Below are 22,604 nucleotides of genomic sequence, written 5' to 3' on the forward strand. Positions count from 1 at the left end.
TCTCAGAGAGCGGCAGCCAAAGGTCCTTCAGATCATGGACCATTCCAAGGCTGACAGCCGAGTTGAGGCGTAGGGGTGTACCCTTCCCAGCTACAGCCAGAAAGGCCGAGCTCTTCAGGCTCCTTTTTCCTCCCCCAGCCGCGGTCGAGGATAGCGTCCAGCAGGCCTCCCTGGGCTCTATCGCTGCTTCCATCACGCAGCTTCACACGCTGGTGTCATCCCTGACGACCTCAATGTCAGAGGTTCAGAGTCGGGTGGCCCTCCTCGAGACCCGCCCAGTTGTTTCTCCTCCTACACCAGCTTTACAAGCAGTGGAGAACACCAGCGCAGGTACCCCCGGGTGTACACCAGTAGTGTACCCTTCTCATTTAATATCAGCCAACATCAGGAAGGACATCCTAGAGGGAAAGGACGTCAATCTGGCTTCACTCCTGATATCCATTCATGAGCTGGCAGAAAATAAAGCTTACACTTGGGGGGACGTGTCGGTGGTCCTCAAAGCCAAAGACCCCAGGCTGGACAGGAAGCTTTCAGTCACCGAGTTCACCTTGGCCTTCGGCATGCTGAGGGATGTCATCTGCTCGGCCTCCCCCGGCAGGAGGGAGGAACTGGATCGTTACCTCCACGTAGTAGTTGACCTGGGGTACAAATACGGCGGTTTTGCATTTTATGACTATCACCGCTCCTTCCCCGCTAAGGCGGCCGCCAGGCTCTCCCAATTTCAGACACCTACGGATTGGAGTGTCTTGGACACCGAGTTGTTCTGTCGACACTTCGCAGGGCTGCGGTCTCCTCTTTGTGCCATTTGCCAGTCGGCTACTCACACCGCGACTTGGTGTGCCAGCTCAGTGGCAACCCCAACCGTAGACGGTCCATCGACCTCAGGCACTGCCCAGGCCCTACCGGCGCTGGTACGCCTGCCGCAGACGGATAAACTGGGGCGCCCGGTCAAGACCTTGGGGGGCGCAGCCATCTGCAACAACTACAACAGTGGGTCGTGCAATTTCAGCCAGTGCAGGCTGCTCCATGTATGCTCACGATGTAATAGAGCGCATCCCAGGCTCATGTGCGAGGTCAAGCAGGCTAGAAAATCTTGACTAAGCCGGGTCAACGTGTCGTGGCTCAGCGTCTACCTCGCCAATCATCCCACCCCCTCACTTGCCACCTACCTAGTCCAGGGCTTTACTCAGGGCTTTCATACAGGACTTATTTCCCTCCCTCACCTTACACACGAGTGCCAGAACCTGCGGTCAGCAGCCACGGACGTGCAAGCCATCGACCAGCTATTACAGGCAGAGCTAGACCGGGATTTCATCATAGGCCCTTTCACGAAGCCCCCATTTAACACCTGGCGAGTCAGCCCTATTGGGCTTGTCAAGGGCAAGTTCTCCAATAAACTTAGGTTGGTCTACGATTTGTCAGCGCCTTATTCTTCCTCTGTCCCCAGTCTCAACTCTCTTATCCCCTCTGAGGAGTTCTCCCTTAAGTACGCGTCCGTAGACATGGCCATCCAGGCCATTCTCAAGTCAGGCACAGGAACATGGCTCTCCAAGGCCGACATCTCGGACGCCTTCAAGCTCCTTCCTATCCACCCATCTCTCTGGTGCTGGCATGGCATCAAATGGAGGGAGCTCTACTATTTTGCCACTAAGCTAACCTTCGGGTCCAAGAGTAGCCCCTGGCTCTTCGACTCGTTTGCGCAGGCTCTCGAATGGATCTTGCTGCACGTAGCCCAGTGCCAGGGAGTCATACACTATTTGGATGACTTCCTGCTGGTCGAGTCACCTGGCTCCCTTCCAGGGGATTTGGATAAACTAAGGGTGGTCTTCAATAACCTTGACGTCCCGATTGCTGAGCACAAGGTGGAGGGCCCTGCGCAGGCAATCACCTTCCTCGGGGTCAGCTTAAATACCAGCACTATGCAGGCCAGCCTCCCCCCGGATAAACTAAGCCGCATCAGGTCGGTCATGAGGGACTTCACCCACACCAGAACTTGTACCAAGAGGCAGTTACAGTCCCTTCTCGGTATGCTTAATTTTGCCATGCGCATCATCCCTCAAGGTCGCGCTTTTATATCACGCCTGTTAGTCCTACTGTCTCATTCACAAGACCCGGAGCATATCCTCAGCCTGGACCCCGCAGCTATAGCTGATCTTGCCATGTGGGAGGAATTCCTGACGTCCTGGAATGGTGTGTCCCTATTCATTCCCTCCGTGTCCTCCTCGTCACCGCAGGTCGTGACCGACGCAGCGGCCTCTACAGGTTTTGCGGCAATTTTTGGCCACCTCTGGCTCGCAGCCCCTTGGCCTCCTCAGATACTGGCTATTCCGGGCTTCACCGAGACGTCCTCCCTATTCGAGTTGTACCCCATCGTAGCCGCTGCCCATACGTGGGGCCGCAGTTGGTCCGGTCAAACAGTGACCTTTTCAACGGACAATCTCGCCACTGCGGAAATCATTAACAAAGGCAGGTCCAAGTCTCTGGAGATTATGTCCTTCCTGCGGCGGCTGGTCCAGCTCTCGTTATTGTTTCAATTTAATGTTCATTGTGCCTTTATCCCCGGTAAATGTAATCGGGCAGCGGACGCCCTCTCCCGCTTTAACTTAGTTTCCTTTTTCGATCAGGTGCCCGGAGCCGGACCAACGTCAGCAGTTATCCCGGACTGGTCTCAACTGACCCTGGATTAACCCCTCACCTAGTAGCCGCGACGCAACTCATCAATCACTCCCTCGCAGACAATACCCGCAAGGCCTACCAAACAGCCTGGAGGGCCTTTAACCGTTTCTTAACGTCTCGCTCCACAGAGACCTCCCGGGTCAAGCAAGTTCTGGCCTTCATTGCCCATTGCCACTCGGACTTGGCGTTATCCTTCAACACGATCCGACTATATCTGGCCGGGGTACAACATTTTACGTCCCTCCAGGACCCTGCTGAACCCTCCTTGTTCACTTTTCACGCCATTCGGGCCGTCATGCGTGGCATCCAGAAACGCCAGCCTGCGGCTTCCCTCAAACGCCTGCCTATCACAGGAGACGTTTTCAGAAACATGTCCGATATTCTGGCCACTGCACCTTTCGGACTCCACACTAGTACCATTATACAAGCAGCCATACACCTGGCCTTCTACGGCTTCTTGCGGCCAGGCGAGTTTACCTCCAGCAGCCCCTCAGCTCGCACGCTATGCAAGCACCACCTGGTCAGGCACGGAGACCATTTCATCCTACATATAGCAGTATCCAAGACGCAGCAGCTCGGCCCAGGGACGGACATACATTTTTATAAAACTAACAACCGCTGGTGCCCGGTCGCCATGCTCACCCGCTTGTTGACCCTTCTGGCCGATCAACCAGGAACTGGCCCGCTTCTGCCATTCCACGGTAAGCCACTGAACGCAGCCCAGTTCATGGAGCATGTCAGGATACTCCTGGGCATCCTTCACCTCAATCCGGCTCACTACTCCGGACATTCATTCCGGATCGGAGCGGCTTCAACTGCCTCCCGCCAAGGGGTCCCGGTCCACGTTATCAAAAAGTTGGGTAGGTGGAAGTCCACCTGTTTCGCCCGTTACATACCCAATCCGCAAGTAGAGATGGCCCAGGCCTTTGTCAAGCTCACCCAGTAACAAACTTGAATCAATAAAGGCATTTCCCTACCTGTGTGTTTTTGCCCCCTTATTTTGGTATACCCTACGTTAGGCCAGGGCACACTTTCAGGTCCGGTTCAAGTAAGCGAGTTTGTGTTAACCTTGTTTGTCATCCTTATCCGTATCGGTCAGAGGGCTCTGGGCCATAAATGGAAAGGCCAGTATGGTGGCCTGGAATTATGGGTGGAGCCCGGTGGTGTATATAACCAGCCCGTTCGCCTGGCTCCCTCGTCGGTTCCGGTGCGCGATACCCACCCACCCATCCCCTGTCAAGGGCATTTCTCAAGCATTTTACTCCTCGAGCGAGTACTCATTTCACTTCATTTCATTTTCATTTCATTTATTACTCATTTCTCTATCAAGGGTATGCCCCCTTATTTTGGTATACCCTACGTTAGGCCAGGGCACACTTTCAGGTCCGGTTCAAGTAAGCGAGTTTGTGTTAACCTTGTTTGTCATCCTTATCCGTATCGGTCAGAGGGCTCTGGGCCATAAATATATACACATACACACACACATACACATACATACACACTGAGCAAAATTATAAACACAACACTTTTGTGTTTGCCCCTATTTATCATGAGCTGAATGCAAGGATCTACAACTTTTTTTATATACACAAAAGGCCTATTTCTCTCAAATATTGTTCACAAATCTGTCTAAATCGGTGTGAGTGAGCACTTCTCCTTTGCCAAGATAATCCATCCACCTCACAGGTGTGGCATATCAAGATGCTGATTAGACAGCATGATTACTGCACAGGTGTGCCTCAGGCTGACCACAATAAAAGGCCACTCTAAAATGTGCAGTTTTATCACACAGCACAATGCCACAGATGTCGCAAGTTTTGAGGAAGTGTGCCATTGGTATGCTGATGGCAGGAATGTCCACCAGAGCTGTTGCCCTTGAATTGAATGTTCATTTCTCTACCATAAGCTGTCTCCAAAGGCGTTTCAGAGAATTTGGCAGTACATCCAACCGGCCTCACAACCGCAGACCATGTGTAATCATACCAGCCCAGGACCCCCACATCCAGCATCTTCACCTCCAAGATCGTCTGAGACCAGCCACCTGGACACCAAAGAATTTCTGCACAAACTGTCAGAAACAGTCTCAGGGAAGCTCATCTGCATGCTCGTCCTCATCGGGGTCTGGACCTGACTGCAGTTCGTCATCGTAACCGACTTGAGTGGGCTAATGCTCACATTCAATGGCGTCTGGCACTTTGGAGAGGTGTTCTCTTCATGGATGAATCCCGGTTTTCACTGTACAGGGCAGATGGCAGACAGCATGTATGGCGTTGTGTGGGTGAGTGGTTGCTAACGTCAACGTTGTGGTTCGAGTGGCCCATGGTGGCGGTGGGGTTATGGTATGGACAGGCGTATGCTATGGACAACAAACACGGGTGCATTTTATTGATGGCATTTTGAATGCACAGAGATACCGTGACGAGATCCTGAGGCCCATTGCTGTGCCATTCATCCACGATCATCACCTCATGTTGCAGCATAATAATGCATGGCCCCACATTGCAAGGATCTGTACACAATTCCTGGAATCTGAAAACATGTCAGTTCTTGCATGGCCAGCATACTCACTGGACATGTCACCCATTGAGCACGTTTGGGATTCTCTGGATCGGCGGGTTCCAGTTCCTGCCAATATCCAGCAACTTCACACAGCCATTGAAAGGAATGGACCAACATTCCACAGGCCACAATCAACAACCTGATCAACTCTATGCAAAGGAAGTGTGCTGCACTGTGTGAGGCAAATGGTGGCCACATCAGATACTGACTAGTTTTAGAGTGGCCTTTTATTGGGACCAGCCTAAGGCACACCTGTGCAATAATCATGCTGTCTAATCAGCATCTCGGCAAAGAAGTGCTCATCGACACAGATTTAACCCAGTGCAAAGTGCACTTGAAAGAAAGATCTGAAATGAGGGGAAGCTTAGCTGATTTTAATATCCATGTACATGCTAAAATGCTGTTTTTTAATTTTCCTTGCATGACTCCCTCAGATTTACAGCGACTGCACTTCCAAGTGCACTTTCAGTGCAACTTGTAGTGCAAAGTGGATTTGCGTTTAGGAAATAACCCCCATTGTGCCATTGCTGTAACTTTAAAGAAAGCCTGTCAAGAAACATACTGTACATGGGCTTCCATTAACAACTTTCCAAAAATGCTAGTTGCCTGGCTGTTAGTCTAAGCTCCTTACTTTAGTATTTTCTAATTCACTGTAATTTAACTGTAGACTGTGGGTTTTTGAAAGATTTGTAAGCCCATTAAATTATCTCAGCACTCTCATGCCTGCAACCAACAGGAAGCTAAATATTTCACAGAAAAAATGAATTGCTTGCCACAGTGAGATAAATGGTCTTTTTTGTGTCAGACATATTGCCAGATAGATGTAGATTGACACAATGAAGAAAAAAAGTATGGGAATAGTTCATATACAGTAGTGAGAAGAGAAACTATCCAGAGAGCTCACTGGCTCAGGTTAGGCTGCTCACATCAGACAGGACTGTCTACACTCCAGTGGGTACCCAGTTGGTAATACATATATCCCACATAGTGCACCAAAGCCCTTGGTCTAATAACCATCAATAAAAAAACACACACATAGTGTGCTTAAACTAGGCTAGACAATTTAATGAGTGGAGTTGCCCTTTAACAAGGTACAAAACAATACTAAATGTGCTACTCACAGGAGGTGTAACCAACCCTCTGACCACACAGGGGTCCGTCAGGCTTTGATCCAATCCTCTGATCACACAGAGGTCATCAGGCTTTGGTCCAACCCTCTGACCACACAGGGGTCGTCAGGCTTTGGTCCAACCGTCTAACCACACAGGGGTCGTCGGGTTTTGGTCCAACCCTCTGACCACACAGGGGTCGTCATGCTTTGGTCCAACCCCCTGAAAACACAGGGGCCATCAGGCTTTGGTCCAATCCTCTGACCACAAAGGGGCCGTCAGGCTTTGGTCCAACCCTCTGACCACACAGGGGTCATCAGGCTTTGGTCCAACCCTCTGACCACACAGGGGTCATCAGGCTTTGGTCCAATCCTCTGACCACAAAGGGGTCGTCAGGCTTTGGTCCAACCCTCTGACCATACAGGGGTCGTCAGGCTTTGGTCCAACCCTCTGAGCTTACAGGGGTCATCAGGCTTTGCTCCAATCATTTATTTTTAGTTCATTGAGGACACATTTATACATTTTTTCAGCAAGCAAGTTTTATTTTATTCATGTATATAAACAGACTAGAGTTTTTTTTGTTGGGAAATGATTATTAGAATTTGGTTTCAGCACACCATAATGTTTACAGAAGATTTTTGTTTATTGCATCATAAAGAACACCATACTGCAAAGTTTTGGAGCCATGCATGGCTCTTTCATCAAGGCATGCATTATAATACACTTACAAAATATTCTATTGATGCCACACACCATGACAATCTTTACATCACCAACAGTATGGTTGACTCTGGTAGGCTGTGTGATGGGAATATGTTTATTGCTGGATGGGAAATAAATCCAGGACCCCCACATCACTAGGCCAAAGTGTAGCTCATTATAAGGCCACATTTGTCTTCTGGCTGTCACCATCACTACATACTGTATACTGCATAGTAAATCTAGGTTAAACTGAAGGTGACACGTTTTATAAAGATGAACAATGTTTTGTTCACCTTGCCATAACGTCAAAGGCTACTATTTATTAAAGTCATTAAATAGGAACAAGGATTACATGCAATACTAACACTGTGAGGAATTCACAAAGTGGTGACCTTCGTAGCTGCCATTTATTAAAACCTTGGAGGCAATATCAGAGGGAACAGGGATAGCAATCAATCAGAGAAGAAGGTTAGGAGGCTAATTTGTTTCTAAAAGAGTAGTGGGTACACGGAGAGGTCTCCCAGCACAAAGCAGTGGGTAAAGTGACAGCTGGCTGAGAAAGCATACTGTAGGATAGTTGACTTGGCCTGTTACAAAACATGGTTTCCAATGGTACAAGTTCAAATCTATGCGTTTTATGGCTGGTGCATCTTTGGAAAGGGTCAGGGACTTTTTTCCTGCGATTTGTGTGCAATATACTTCAATTTAACCAAACCACAAATGCAAGTGTTGTATTTGTAATGTGATTTTTAAGGTGTTTTTTATTTTAACACTATATATAAGCTGGTTGCTAAGCAGGGGGCCGGGAAACCGGCCTCTGCGTCCTTAACAACCGATGAGTCATCAGCTGTCAGAAGGTTTTTTTTTCTGTTTAACCTCTAGAGATCCGCGCTATAGCCAAATGACGGCTACAGCGCGGACCCGCTTTGCACGAGTGGCCTGCGCGCTCCCTGAGGAGCGCGCGCGGCGCACTCTGTGATCGGCGAGTTTATGAGACTCGCCTGATCAAGGATCCGAGCAAGGGGTCAATCCCGACCCCTTACCATGTGATCAGCTGTCAGCCAATGACAGCTGATCATGTGACAAAACAGAGCCGGTAATCGGCTATTTTTCCTCCTCACGCTGACAGCACGAGGAGGAAAAAAAAGAGCCGATCACCGGCCAGCTTACCAGTGCCCACCTGCCCCCTCACAGTGCCACCTATAGAATAAAAAAAGTGCCCCCCATCAGTGCCACCCATTAGTGCCCACAGTGCCACCCATTAGTGCCCACAGTGCTATCTATCAGTGCCCACAGTGCCATCTATCAGTGCCCACAATCTGCCACAAAAACAGTGCTGCACCTCAGTGCCACATATCCGTGCCCATCAGTGTCATCTACCAGTGTCCATCAGTGCCGCCCATCAGTGCCCAGCAGTGCCGCCCATCAGTGCCACCTATCAGTGCCACCTATCAGTGCCCATCAGTCCCATCTATCAGTGGTACCCATCAGTGCCCATCCATGCCACCCATCTGTGCCACTCATCCATGCCACCCATCCGTGCCACCCATCCGTGCCACCCATCTGTGCCGCCCATCTGTGCCCATCAGTGCCGCCTTATCTGTGCCCATCAGTACTGCCTTATCTGTGCCCAACGGTGCCACCTTATCTGTTTCTATTAGTGCCAACTTAACTGTGCCTATTAGTGCCCAACAGTACAGCCTATCAGTGCCCATCAGCGCCGCCTCATCAGCGCATTTCAATGAAGGAGAAAAATGACCTGTTTGCACAATTTTATAACAAACTATTAAACATGATTTTTTTTTTTGCATCTTTTTTTGTTTGTTTAGCAAAAAATAAAACTCCCAGCTGGAATTAAATACCAACAAAAGAAAGCTCTATTTGTGGGAAAAAAATGATAAAAATTTCATTTGGGTACGGTATTGTAGGACCGCGCAATTGTCATTCAAAGTGCATCAGCGCTAAAAGCTATAAAATTGGTCTGGACATGAGGGGGGTTTAAGTGCTAAGTAAGCAAGTGGTTAAACACACTGTAAACACATTGTATATAGCTGGTTGCTAAGGAGGGAACCGGGAAGCCGGCTGCCATGTCCTTAACAACCGATGGGTCATCAGCTGTCAGAATTGCTGGCCAAAAAAAAAGTGAAAAAAACGGTGCAACCCCCAGGTCTTTTGGGTCTAGTATGGATTCGGAGCGGACCTACCCAATCCCCCCAAACGCCAAAATAAAAAAATGGTGCGGAGTTCCCCCCAAAATCAACACCAAACCCTTATCTGAGCATGCAGCCTGGCAGGTCAGTAAATTGAGGGGACAAACCCTCCCCCCCCGAACTGTACCAGACTGCATGCCCTCAACATGGGAAGATGGGTGTTTGGGGGGGGCTTATCGGATTCTGGAAGACCCCTTCAAGAAGGGGGACCCCCAGATCCTGCCCCCCGCCATGTGAATGGGTATCACCTCAAAAAGCAGTGAAATGTAAAAAAAATATACATTTTGACATGGGGTGTCCCCTCCCAATCCATACTAGACCCGAAGGGCCCCCACCCCGTTTTTTTTTTACATTCAGCTGTCAGCGGGGAATCCCACTGACAGCTGATGAGTCATCAGTTGTTAACGATGTGGCGGCTGGCTTCCCTTCCCCCTCCTTAGCAACCAGCTATACACAGTGTGTTTACAGTGGCTTTAAAGAGAAAAAAATGCATGAAAACTGCATGCAAAAACGCTGGTTTTAAAAATGCATCAAGCGCAGCCGCATAGATGTGAACCTAGACTTGTCAGTTGGGTGTCATTACACCTCTCACAGTGTTTATACTGCCTGTGTTTCAGGAGCATCAGAGATGCAATGTGATATGTGCCATAATTAGACACTGCGGGAGATTGATGACGAATAATTAATCAAGGCCACTTTTACTTTTAAGTGATTAATTTGAGATTTTCCATATTACACACATGCCCGGAAAAAAATACCTCATAACAAAATGAGCCAAATCATTATCCAATCTGATTTGTTTATTTAGTTCCTAATCAGAACAAGTGATGACATGAGTATCAATCGTCTCATCATTCTCAACATCATTTTGATGAGCCATTCCACCTGCGCATATTAGGAACACCTTAAAATCATCCAGCAAGCACAGCTAGTATTGGGTTTTGCTGATTTTCTGTCCTGATTGTATGATGCTATAGCTGTAGCATACCATGTACCACTAAGGCCGCGTACACACGGGCGGACTGTTCGCCCAACTTAGTTTCAGCGGACTGTTTCAGCGGACAGTCTGACGAACAAAGTCTTACGGAATTTCCGTAAGACAGTCTGTCCAAACTTGGTTTTAGCGGACAGTCCGCTCGTGTGTAGGCTAGTTCGACAGACTAAGTTTGGCGCATGCTCAGAAAGGATTTACACGGCCGAAGGTTGCATTGCAGTGTATTGGACGTCGAATTTCTCGTCCCGTCGTACGTGCCGTTCACGTCATCGTGCACGCTTTCAGCGGACTGTCTGCTCATCGTGTGTGGTCAAGTCCGTTCATGCAAATTTTGAACGGACTGTCTGTCGGATTGTCTGACGAACTAAGTTGGGCGAACAGTCCGCCCGTGTGTACGCGGCCTAAAGCTACAGTTACCTGTCAATATCCTATCCTAAACTAAGCAACTAACTATGCAAACGCAAATAACTAAAACCTAATATAAGCTTTAACATGTTAATGTAATTAAAAAAGCCATTTTCAGTATTTTTTTTTTTAATCTGCAGCACATCCAGTGAGCCTGCCATGAAGGTCCTTGCTCAGGCACTTCCTGTTATAATAAACAAAAACTAAAATGTGCAGCGCAATAAAAAACTGTCCAATAAACTGGAGAACTACAAGTCCATAGCTCCCAATTGTCCCTGATTTTAAGAGACTGTCCCTGATTTGGAGCAATGTCCCTCTGTCCCTCATTCGTCCTCACTTGTCCCTCATTTTGGTCCGATCTATATAGTTGTATATAAAACACACTTTTTATCTTTAAAAAATCGTTTTCCGGCACTAAACCTTTCGTACAATTTATAAATTGCTGCATTTGTAAATTCCAAAAGCCAATATAAAGGAATAGTAGTGGTAAAAAAAAAAAAGGACTTGTGGGTTTAACCAATCTTGTTTTTTGTACAATTCTCCTTTAAGGGGGGGCGTGAGAAGGGGTGTGTCCTATGCCTGCATACTTTTGCCAATAGGTGTCCCTCATTCCCATCTCAAAGTTGGGAGTTATGTAAGTTCTAGAAGATAAGATGACTCCATCGGTGATCAACAATATAAAAATGAATGGTGACAGACCCTCCACCTCCAATCTATGTTCTACGCTCCCCTCAGAGCATGAACCCCGCAGCTAACAGGTAGTCATGCACGCAGGTCCCACACAACAGATAGGCAGCAGAAATAAGTCTATTTGAACTTCTCCTCCAGATCGGCCAATCAATGGAGGCATCAAACCATACATAAAAAAGAAGGGAGATCTAAGTGTTCTCTGTGCAACCAATTAAACATTTATTAGCGTCCAACACGGACTGCTCACATGAAACAGGACGAACACAAGCATATAGCACAACCCCATGCTGAATGCGAGAAAAGGATGGCAGCGGGTCACCCGCTGCCTTTTTAGAAGCCAAACTCCAGCTTACACTTTATAAGCAGTTACAGCAAACAGTTTTTTCCTTTTGGGATAAAGGTTTTACATGAATACGTAAAAGCTGATTGTTTTAATCACCCCTGCTACTGTTAAGTGGTTTCTCTCATCCATGTATACTGATAACAGACTTGCTGGCTGTCTTACCAGATAAAAATAAAAGAAATAAATCCCCAAAAAAAGGAAACTAATGCAGCCATCACATCTATGAATTGGTAAGCTACAATACAATACATTTTTCTTTTGGGTTTAATACTGCTTTAATAAGCACCTATAAATAAGAAGTAGTTTTGATCAGATCAGATATAAACATGGCCCAGCACTCTGGAAGATCTCTGCATCCAAAGTGTCATCATCTATCCTGTTCCTAGGTCCAATGCTATCACTGGTTGCCATCCGTCTTCCATCCTTTGTGATACTGACCTGCGACAAGCACCCAGATAAGGAAAGTCAGAGCAAAAGTTACAACTCTGGAACTGCATACGCCAGTGACTTAGTAGTGAAGCTGTTGGATCTGTATGACAGCCAATGAAAGAGCACCTTTAGAAGGAAGGTCAGAAATGGCAGCCTTCATATGTCCTTAGTATAACTTTCCTTTGAAGCATTGTAAGGAGTTGAAATTGTCAGCAAAGATCACCTCTCCGTGGTCTGTTTTATCCAAGGAAAAGGTACGATTCGCAGGAAAATAATCCTATTATAACACACTGTACTTGAAAGGGATGTCAAAAGATGACGAGTCATCAAATTACGAAGAGGAGAACCTGCTATTGCTTGGTTTCTGTGGGACTACAGATCTCAGCACAGTAGCAGCCAGTCTATCTTGACATCATTTGTGGACTTTTATAATCACAGGTTCCGCTGCAACAATATTTTGGACAAATAAAAGAAACAGTTGGTGGCCAACTTTCATGAAGCTCTGTGCTGGTGAAAGAACATATTTCCCCAAGACTGGTCTGAGCGGTTTCTGAATTCTGCCCTATACGTTTTATTTTTATTTTTAACAACCCTTTTGTTAGGTACTGCATTCGGACCCTATATCACTGCACAACTATGTGGGCAATTTCATAAACAAGTCTTTGGAGTATAATAAGGACTACACCTCCCCTTTGATTGAATCTATTTCCCATTCACAATGAGGTGTCCGTTGAGTTTTTCCTTCAGATTTACCAAAACCATGTAGTAGAAGGGCCGGCCTGACTGCATACAAATTGAAACTCCTGAGGTTTGACCTCATATTATATGGTTTTGGTAAATCTGAAGGAAAAACTCAGCAGAAAAACTGATGCGTGTGGGGATGGGGCTTCAGAGGAGATCGTTCTCCTCTGGATACCAGTTTATGAAGCGGTGTAGATCGCTTCCCCTTTGGAGGAGTGAAGTGATCTACAAACTGGAGCCCATACTCGCCTCCAGGACTTTTCCAAAGCCTCTCCAATCCTATGGAATGCCTTACCCCAATCTGTCGGCTTATCTCCTACTCTATTAGCTTTTAGATGATCCCTGAAAACACTTCTCTTCAGAGAAGCTTACCCCATCCACACCTAACTGTATTTTCACCCCCCCCCCCCCCCCCCCCACAGTTAGAAGCTTACCCTATCCACATCTAACAACTGTATTTTCATTTTCTCCATAAGCTCACCCCCCACAGTTATTACCTTTTTTGTTTCCACTTGACCCTCCCTTCTAGATTGTAAGCTCCAATGAGCAGGGCCCTCTGATCCCTCCTGTATTGATTTGTATTGTAAGTGTACTGTCTGCCCTCATGTTGCAAAGCGCTGCGTAAACTGTTGGAGCTATAGAAATCCTGTAAAATAATAATAAAAAAAACACTTCAAGCAGTGGATAACGCCCCCTGATACTGGAATCTCGTGAGACTTTACGAGATTACAGTAGCAGAAATTCACAGAAACACAGAGATGTCAGTTTATTAAGCAGTGATACAGCGTGGTTACTGCTAATAAAATAAAGAGTCCCCCTACGTAAATATAAATATATATATATACATACACACACACTCATACATACATTTTATATATATATATACACACACACTCATACATACGTTGTATATATATATATATATATATATATATATATATATATATATATATATATATATAATGGATGGAAGACAGTAACCATGCCCCCTGCCATATTTCTGTGTATAAATACATACTATATATATATATATATATATATATATATATATATATATATACATATACACATACACACACACACACTGTGTGTATGTATGTATGTATGTATGTATATGTGTGTATATATATATATATATATATATATATATGTAGTATACACATAAATATGACAGGGGGCATGGTTATTGTCTTGGGGGTCTGATCGAAGGTAGAAGTAGTTAATAATCTTCCTCGTTCCCCCTCAGTTCCCCTGGGATTCTCTCTTCACCCCTCGATTCTCCACCTCTGAGCTGGTGAATCGGGGATTGCGACTTCTGACTCAGATCCCCAGTGAAGTGCTGAGATTGCAGCTTCATAAACTGGCCGTTTCTGTGTCAGTCAATGAGGATTCTCAGTGTGCGGTCCTCTGGATCACTGCTTCATAAAACGGACACCTGAATGAGAAATCTCACAGAAGCTTCAACAAATGTCCCTTCTCTTCATCGGTACCAATCCGGACACCGTTCCATACAACAAACACAAACTGCAAGAAGACTTCAAAAGGCAAAGAGTCAACTGAAAGTTTAATCTGAAAAGAAATCTCATTCAACCAGCAAGCTAGCCCCCCCCCCCCCCCACCCACCAAGATAGGCACCGCTTACCTTCTTTCTTTGCGAATGCACTGAACAAAGACTTCATCTTGCTTGTGATTTAGCAGCGATATATGTGATCCCTGGACAGGAGCGAAAGGGAAGGGAGGGGAACTATCCCGTCTCTGTCAGTTTCAGCTGCCTGCATGGAGGAGCAAGTTCCCGGGAAGTGTGTAAGAGCGAGCATAGCTGGGCATGCAGTACCCAATACTCTGGTGAAGAGCCCACCCCATATCCTGTCTGTCAGCTGGGAAACGGCTACGCGCAGAATGGAGACGCTCAAACATCTTGCGATCTTTCACAGAGTGAGTCATGTGAGCAGATGAGGCTTGTTTCTCTGCTATTGTAAGGATTGTATTAATGAAGAGCCAGGCACAGAGCAGGGGGGGGGGGGGGGGGGGGGGGTCATTGGCACAATTTGGATGCCACTGCCGGAGTAAGAGAAGGAAGGCAAGCAGGGCATGAAGGTGTTCTAACAATAAATGTGAATAGGAAGATTTTCTCAACAATTATTTAACTATACTTTTTATATAAATGTAGAATTAGAAGCTGAGAACATTTTTTTTTAATGTACAGCTATTAATAAAAACTTTAGATGGCATCTGTTATTTTGTAGAAGTGGCTTTCTGACTGGTTGGATCTGGTCAACCACTGCATATTAAATATTTATAGACTTTTAAAATATGCTAAAGAAATTTTCACTATATGGGTACGTGCACACTGTACTGATGTATGAACATCACCCATTCCTGCCAGAAAAAAAAATGTGTACGTCTGTGTACAACGTTCATATTTGTCAGCACATTGAGGATCCTCAATAGCATCCAGAAAAATCTTTTTTTTTTTTTTTTTTTTATTGAAGAACGATCACAGCAGAAGAGAGGTGCAACGTTTCGGAGCCACGGCGGACCCCTTCTTCAGGCATGTGATGACATGCTTGACGAAGGGGTTTTACGTGGCTCAGAAACATTGCACCTCTTAGCCCTTGTACACACGGTCGGACATTCCGACAACAAAATCCGTCGGATTTTGTCTGAAACTGGTGTTGCATACACACGGTCGGACAAAGTTGTCGGAAAATCCAATCGTTCGGAACGTGATGAGGTTATTTCGTTACGACGGGACTACGTTCAGGCTAGTAGCCAATAGCTTTGGTCTTGTAATTTTATCTGAGCATGCGTGGTCCGATCGGAATTCTCTACGAACGATCAGACAAAGTCCGATCGGATCATGTTGTCGGAAAATTTTATAGCCCAGCTCTAAAACTTTGTCGGTCGGATATTCCGACGGAAACAGTCCGATGGAGCCCACACACTGTCGGATTATCCGAACAACACGGTCTGATCGGACATTTTCCGTCGGAATGTCCGACCGTGTGTACAAGGGCTTACTGGTAAGTGATTATCAATAAAAAAAAATAAAAAATCTTTTTGGATGATTTTGAGGATCTGTGGTGTGCTGACAAATATAAATGTTGAACGGTGATGTTTCCAGTTGGATGTTGCTGCAGCACCCCCAATTTTCTAAGCCTGGTCCAGGAATGTGTGTGATGGGAATATTACCATTATTTGTGTGTAGACCTGTGTAAAAATTCTTCTAGCTTAATTCATGGATTGTGGTGTATGCATGTATTTGTGTGTATACGCATAAAAATACTGACTGGCAACACATATACCATTTGCCAAAAGTATTGGGACACTCACATTTACACACACAGGAACTTTATATTAGATGAGGTGCACAAATGCAACTCCATCCCTGTTCATGGGAAATAAAGGGGGTTTTGGGACTTTAAATTAGGCCACTATGATTAAAAAGTATAAAAAAGGTATAAATACATTTAATGCATGGACAGAAAGTTGATGTATGAATTGGATGTATATGGAAACAACACATCATGTTATAATGGCTCCCTTGTATACAAATAAACACATATCATGAACAAATGACAGAAGGCATGTAGTATCATGTCAAGAAATGGGTAGGTAAAACCTTAAAGGATAAAAAAAAAACATAATCATGTAATAAATGTCATGAACTTTTTGTACATGCAATAAATGTATTCATATTTTTTATTGATACTGACCTTTAAAGTCCCAAAACCCCCTTTATTTATAGTCTTAACCCATAGGGTTCAATATTGAGTTGGCCCACCCTCTGCAGCTATAACAGGGGATGTAGGGAGTCTATGGGAATGTTTGACCATTCTTCCAGAAGTACATTTGTGAGGTCAGGCACTGATGTTGGATGAGAAGGCCTGGCTTGCAGTCTCTGCTCTAATTCATCCCAAAGGTGTTATATAAGGTTGAGGTCAGGACTCTGTGCAGACTCAAGTTCCTCTACCTCAACATCAGTGCCTGATCTCACAAATGCGCTTTTGAAAGATAGGTCAAACATTCCCATAGACGCACTCCTAAAGTATGGACAGCCTTCCCAGACGAGTTGAAGCTGTTATAGCTGCTAAAGCTGGAAAGTGCAAAATCAGGCTCACATCTGCATAAAAACCAACGAGCTTCCAGGTTTTATTACCAAAGCTTAATTGAACAAGCTGGGGTTAGAAGCTCATTGGTTTCTATACAGAAGTGAGTCTGATTTTGCACTTTCCAGCTTTAGTAAATAAACCCCATTGTGTACTTAAAAGTGGGGTTGCCTGTACACTACAATTTCCAATAGAATTTTTTGAAGACCCACGGATCAAAAGCAACAGTGTTACAATGGGGGTTATTTACTAAAGGAAAATCCACTTTGCACTGCTAGTGCACTTGGAAGAAAAGTCGCTGTAGATCCAAGGGGGATATGCAAGGAAAATAAAAAGCATTTTAGCTTGCACATGATTGGATGATAAAATCAGCAGAGCTTCCCCTCATTCTAAATTGTAAGCTCTAACGAGCAGGGCCCTCTGATCCCTCCTGTATCGATTTGTATTGTAAGTGTACTGTCTGCCCTCATATTGTAAAGCACTGCGCAAACTGTTGGCGCTATATAAATCCTGAATAATAATAATAATAATAATTTCAGATCTACCCTTCATGTCGTGTACATGCGGCCGGACTTTTCGACAGCAAAGGTCTGACGGAACAAATTCGGACAATTCGACCGTGTGTGGGCTTCATCAGACCTTTGCTGTCGAAAAATCAGACAGACTTTAGATTTAGAACATGTTTCAAATCTTTCCGGCGGACTCGAGTCCGGTCGAAAAATCCGTTTGTCTGTATGCTAGTCTGACGGACGAAAACTGATGCTAGGGCAGCTATTGGCTACTGGCTATGAACTTCCTTATTCTAGTCCGGTCATACATCATCACGGTCGAATCCGTTGGACTTTGGTGTGATTGTGTGTAGACAAGTCCGATTCGATGGAAGTCTGTTGAAAAGTCTGTCGAAAAGTCCGGTCGTGTGTACACGGCATTCGATTTAGAGCGGCTGCACTTCAGAGTGCACTTGCAGTGCAAAGTGGATTTGCCTTTCGCAAGTAACCCCCTATGTGTTTACTCTGAGGTGTGTTTGCCAAAAGGAAGCATATCATTTCTAACATCCAAGACAATTGTTCTAAATAGGATTTATGTGATATCCAGCTGTCCAAAAATAGGTCTGGATGAATCCCCAGTGTTAATGCTGTCGAGGGACTAATTGATTTGCACTATAAAGTCCCTGTTTATAATAATTAGATGACGCTAAAAAAACAATGTATCTGCAGTCACTGTGTGCCATATAGTAACTGTGTACAAACCTTTTGTGAAGAGGGACAGTTTTGTGAAAAAAAAGGGATAGAGGGATTTCAAACTAAAGAGGGACTCTTTCAGGTTGATTTACTAAAGTCAAATTTACTGTGTACTTTTGAAAGTGCAGTTGCCCCAGAGCTTAGTAAATGAGGGAGAGTTCTGCTGGCTTCTATCATCCAACCATGTGCAAGCAAAAATGCTGTTTGTTTAAAAAAAATTCCTTGCATGTGATTGGTTGCTCTCTGTAAAATGAAACTTCACCTCATTTACTAATCTCTGGAGCAACTGCCCTTTCAAAAATGCACAGTCTATTTGCCTTTAGTAAATGAACCCCATTAAATCCGGACAATTAGGAGCAAAGACTGACCTAGAAGTGAACTAAAACCATTGATGCCCAAAGTCATAAGACAACACCAAATTTTTCCAACAAGACTGATTCAAATAACATTTATGAAAGATCTTTTGCCAGTACAATCCTTCCTGCCTGTTTGCGTACAATATAAAGTTTGAGGTCATTTTAAAGACAAACTATAATTATTTTATGGCCTTTATATACACACACACACACACACACACACACACACACACACACACACATACATACATAAAATCATACACACAAAAAAAAAGGAAACTCTTTAGGATCCTTTTACACGGGCGGATAGGATTCAGGTTTTAGCTGCAGATAGATCAAGTTATCTACCGCAGCTAAACTCACACAATGCTTTCCTATGGCCCCATTCACACACTGCATTTAGCAACAGTTTCGTTACATGGGGCCCAGGACAGATTTAGGCCTGATTCACACCTATGCATTTTTAGTGCTTTTTGCATTTTGCAGATTTGCACTACAGAACGTGTTCCATAGGAAACCATGATAAACGGACTGTAGTGCAAATCTGCAAAATGCAAAAAGCACTAAAGCTGCATAGATGTGAATCAGGTCTTATTGCAGCTATCTGCACCTAACTGGAGGTAATCGCAGTCTACTATTTCACCTGCGAATAGCAGCGGCAACAAGGAAAGAAAAACAACATGAAGCACAAGAAAAACAACATGAAGCACATCAGAAATGGCAAGAATGTTACAACGCGGCTAAAGGCAGCTGCATGTAAACGCAGCTAATCGCAATGTACAACTGCAAGTGAATGCTGTGCCAGGATTCTCTAAATTTCAAAATAACAAAACATGCTTTTAACAGCAGCAGAACAGCCGCCCAAATGAAAGGGGCCTTAGGCTAGGTTTCCACTGGTGCAACTTTTCATGCGATTTGGGACTGAAAAGTCACATGACAAGTCGTACTCCATGATTTCCAATGAGTATCGTTCATATCTGTGCGACTTCAAGACACAGCAACTTCAAAGTAGTCCCTGCACTACTTTGGTCCCACTTTGATGTGACTTGAGGTCCAGAGAGCTCAAGAATACACAGGCATTGCTTCAAGTTGCGGCAAAAAAAATTGCGGTAAAATCACGCGACTTTGGAGACGCAATAGTGGAAACATAGCCTTATGCCTCATGTACACTGCTGCTGCTAAACTGACATTTAGGAGCAGTTGGGCATTTTTTTCAACTGCTCCTGAACTCTCCTCTATGTTATCTTATCAGTACATGTACACAGGGTCGTTTACAGTTGTTTCTAGGCAGCTGAATTTAGAGGCTTTTCTTGGAATGCAAAAAAATGGGTTCAGAAGTACCAAACGCGTCTAAACTCAGTGTTTAGCCATGTTTTATTTACAGATGTTTTTCATTTTTGGCTATTTAAAAAAAAAATTATATATATATATATATATATATATATATATATATATATATATATATTTTTTTTTTAGCGCTATACGTGGCAAAACGGACGTTTTAAACATGGGTTACTATCTGTCAAGTTAAATCGTATTGTGCACGTGAACTTAATTGCCTACAACCTCTTTCCTTACTAAAAGATGTATCTCAAATGGTTCAGTGAAATCAATAACCTTTATTTGCACAATTAGGTTGTAAAAAACTTAAGAAAAATCATTAAGGGCCCATTCACACTAGTGTTGGCCTCTGAAGAGCAATTTGCATTCAGAACGCCCTTCAGAGAGCATTTGACAGGCGACGTATTACCTCCTGACTGCCGTGCTTTAACCCCTTCATCACCACACTAGTGTGCTGCAACTGGCTGCACTTCACATGGCTGTGGGCCACTTGCAGATTCACCTCATTCACTTGAATAGGCTGTGTTTGGTGCAACAGTGGGTATGATTCCTGGCATGGCCACAAAAAAAGCTGCCGCCTCTGCTGCTAAAGGGGGTAGCAGTTTGGGGGGGGGGGGGGGGTAAAAGCATGACTCAACCACGGGGTTGGGTACTCCTCACAAGCCCTTAATCATCCATGTGTTTGCACAGTCTTAAGAACTGAGATCATATATACAAATACAAAAGCCACATGATAGATGCATAGCTACCAATAAATATGAAAAATGGACACTACCCATCTCAAAATATATTATAAAACACCACAAGTCTATATACAATGCAGAAGGTTCAATATAACGTCAAGATCTTTTTATTCATTACAGGTGCTTATATAGCGCCATCAATTTAGGCAGTGCTTTACATATACAGTAAATTATACATTCGTCCCTGCCCTAAAGGTTCTTACAATCTAAGGTTCTGAAGTATGTCTTTTTGAATGTTTTTTTTTTTACAGCTATATAAGGCTTCCTACTCACGGACATATTAACCACTGCACGCCGATATACGGCGGCACAATGGCAGCGGTGGGGCAAATGGATATACCTGTATCTTCGCTTCAATTGGCGGGGCTAGCAGGCGCGCGCACCCGGCGCGTGCAGCGTGACCGTGCCCAAGGGACCCGATGTCCGGCGGTCTCCCAGAGATTGTGTCACAGAGCCGCAGAGCGGGGAGATGCCTACGTAAACAAGGCATTTCCCGTTCTGCTTTATGACATGAGAGATCACTGTTACCTGCAATCAGGAGCGGTGATTGCTGTCATGTGAGTGGAAGCCCATCCCCCCCACAGTTAGAATCACTCCCTAGGACACACTTAACCCCTTGATCGCCCCCTAGTATTTAGCCCTTTCCCTGACAGTGTCATTTACACAGTAAGTTCAATGTTGGTCGAATTCCTAAGAGGCACCCATGAAAATTTAGCACCACATCCCAAAATAAGACAATAAAGCATATGTAGAGGAAGAGCAAGGGATTTTAACAGTGCTTACACAAGAAAAATAAATATATCCATATTAAAAATAGATTATTTATTTAAGTCACAATTTAAAAAAAAACATACACTTAAAAAGTGCTGAGGTATTTACAAGAAGATTAACAGTCGAGGTCCATGTTTGCTGATACGCTTCCTCAGGGGATGTAAAGCCTCAACCAAATACCCAATGGGGGAGAAACCTTGACTAGATGGATTTAACCTGCTGATCAGAACCTCAAGAAACATATGCGCCCAAGGGGTCATAGAGTGGGGTAAAGATCAGGTCAATATATGAAATGGCTAAACTTGAGCAGGAAAGCCAATTACCAAATCAGCACAATCCGAACCAACCGGACTATTTGGGTCGATCACCAATGCGCTACAGAGCGTGGTGCAAACCCTTCGGCTATGGCCGCAGAACGGGGAGATGCCTATGTAAACAAGGCATTTCCTGTTCTGCTTTATGACATGAGAGATCACTGCTCCCTGCAATCAGGAGCGGTGATTGCTGTCATGTGAGTGGAAGCCCATCCCCCCCACAGTTAGAATCACTCCCTAGGACACACTTAACCCCTTGATCGCCCCCTAGTATTTAGCCCTTTCCCTGACAGTGTCATTTACACAGTAAGTTCAATGTTGGTCGAATTCCTAAGAGGCACCCATGAAAATTTAGCACCACATCCCAAAATAAGACAATAAAGCATATGTAGAGGAAGAGCAAGGGATTTTAACAGTGCTTACACAAGAAAAATAAATATATCCATATTAAAAATAGATTATTTATTTAAGTCACAATTTAAAAAAAAACATACACTTAAAAAGTGCTGAGGTATTTACAAGAAGATTAACAGTCGAGGTCCATGTTTGCTGATACGCTTCCTCAGGGGATGTAAAGCCTCAACCAAATACCCAATGGGGGAGAAACCTTGACTAGATGGATTTAACCTGCTGATCAGAACCTCAAGAAACATATGCGCCCAAGGGGTCATAGAGTGGGGTAAAGATCAGGTCAATATATGAAATGGCTAAACTTGAGCAGGAAAGCCAATTACCAAATCAGCACAATCCGAACCAACCGGACTATTTGGGTCGATCACCAATGCGCTACAGAGCGTGGTGCAAACCCTTCGGCTATGGCCGCAGAACGGGGAGATGCCTATGTAAACAAGGCATTTCCTGTTCTGCTTTA

The 22,604-nt window shown here is 44.8% G+C and overlaps 1 protein-coding gene across 9 annotated transcripts in view; it reads right to left on the reverse strand.

Annotated features, from left to right (window-relative positions):
- The window catches only part of SHANK2 (SH3 and multiple ankyrin repeat domains 2), a 1,084,923-nt gene that overhangs the window by 574,909 nt on the left and 487,410 nt on the right, over nucleotides 1-22,604 (reverse strand). The window contains exon 1 of one of the 9 annotated variants that reach the window (XM_077462577.1): nucleotides 14,501-14,700. The exons of the other annotated variants lie outside the window; for them this stretch is intronic. Within the exon in view, the coding sequence (XP_077318703.1) occupies nucleotides 14,501-14,537 (37 nt within the window). The 5' untranslated portion in view covers nucleotides 14,538-14,700. Of the gene's footprint in view, nucleotides 1-14,500; nucleotides 14,701-22,604 lie in introns of those variants that run through there. 9 annotated transcript variants of the gene reach the window in all.

Source organism: Lithobates pipiens, unplaced genomic scaffold (assembly GCF_037356315.1).
Source record: "Lithobates pipiens isolate NorthernLeopardFrog02 unplaced genomic scaffold, aLitPip1_a1.2 Scaffold_10, whole genome shotgun sequence".
NCBI classification, from domain to species: Eukaryota; Metazoa; Chordata; class Amphibia; order Anura; family Ranidae; genus Lithobates; species Lithobates pipiens.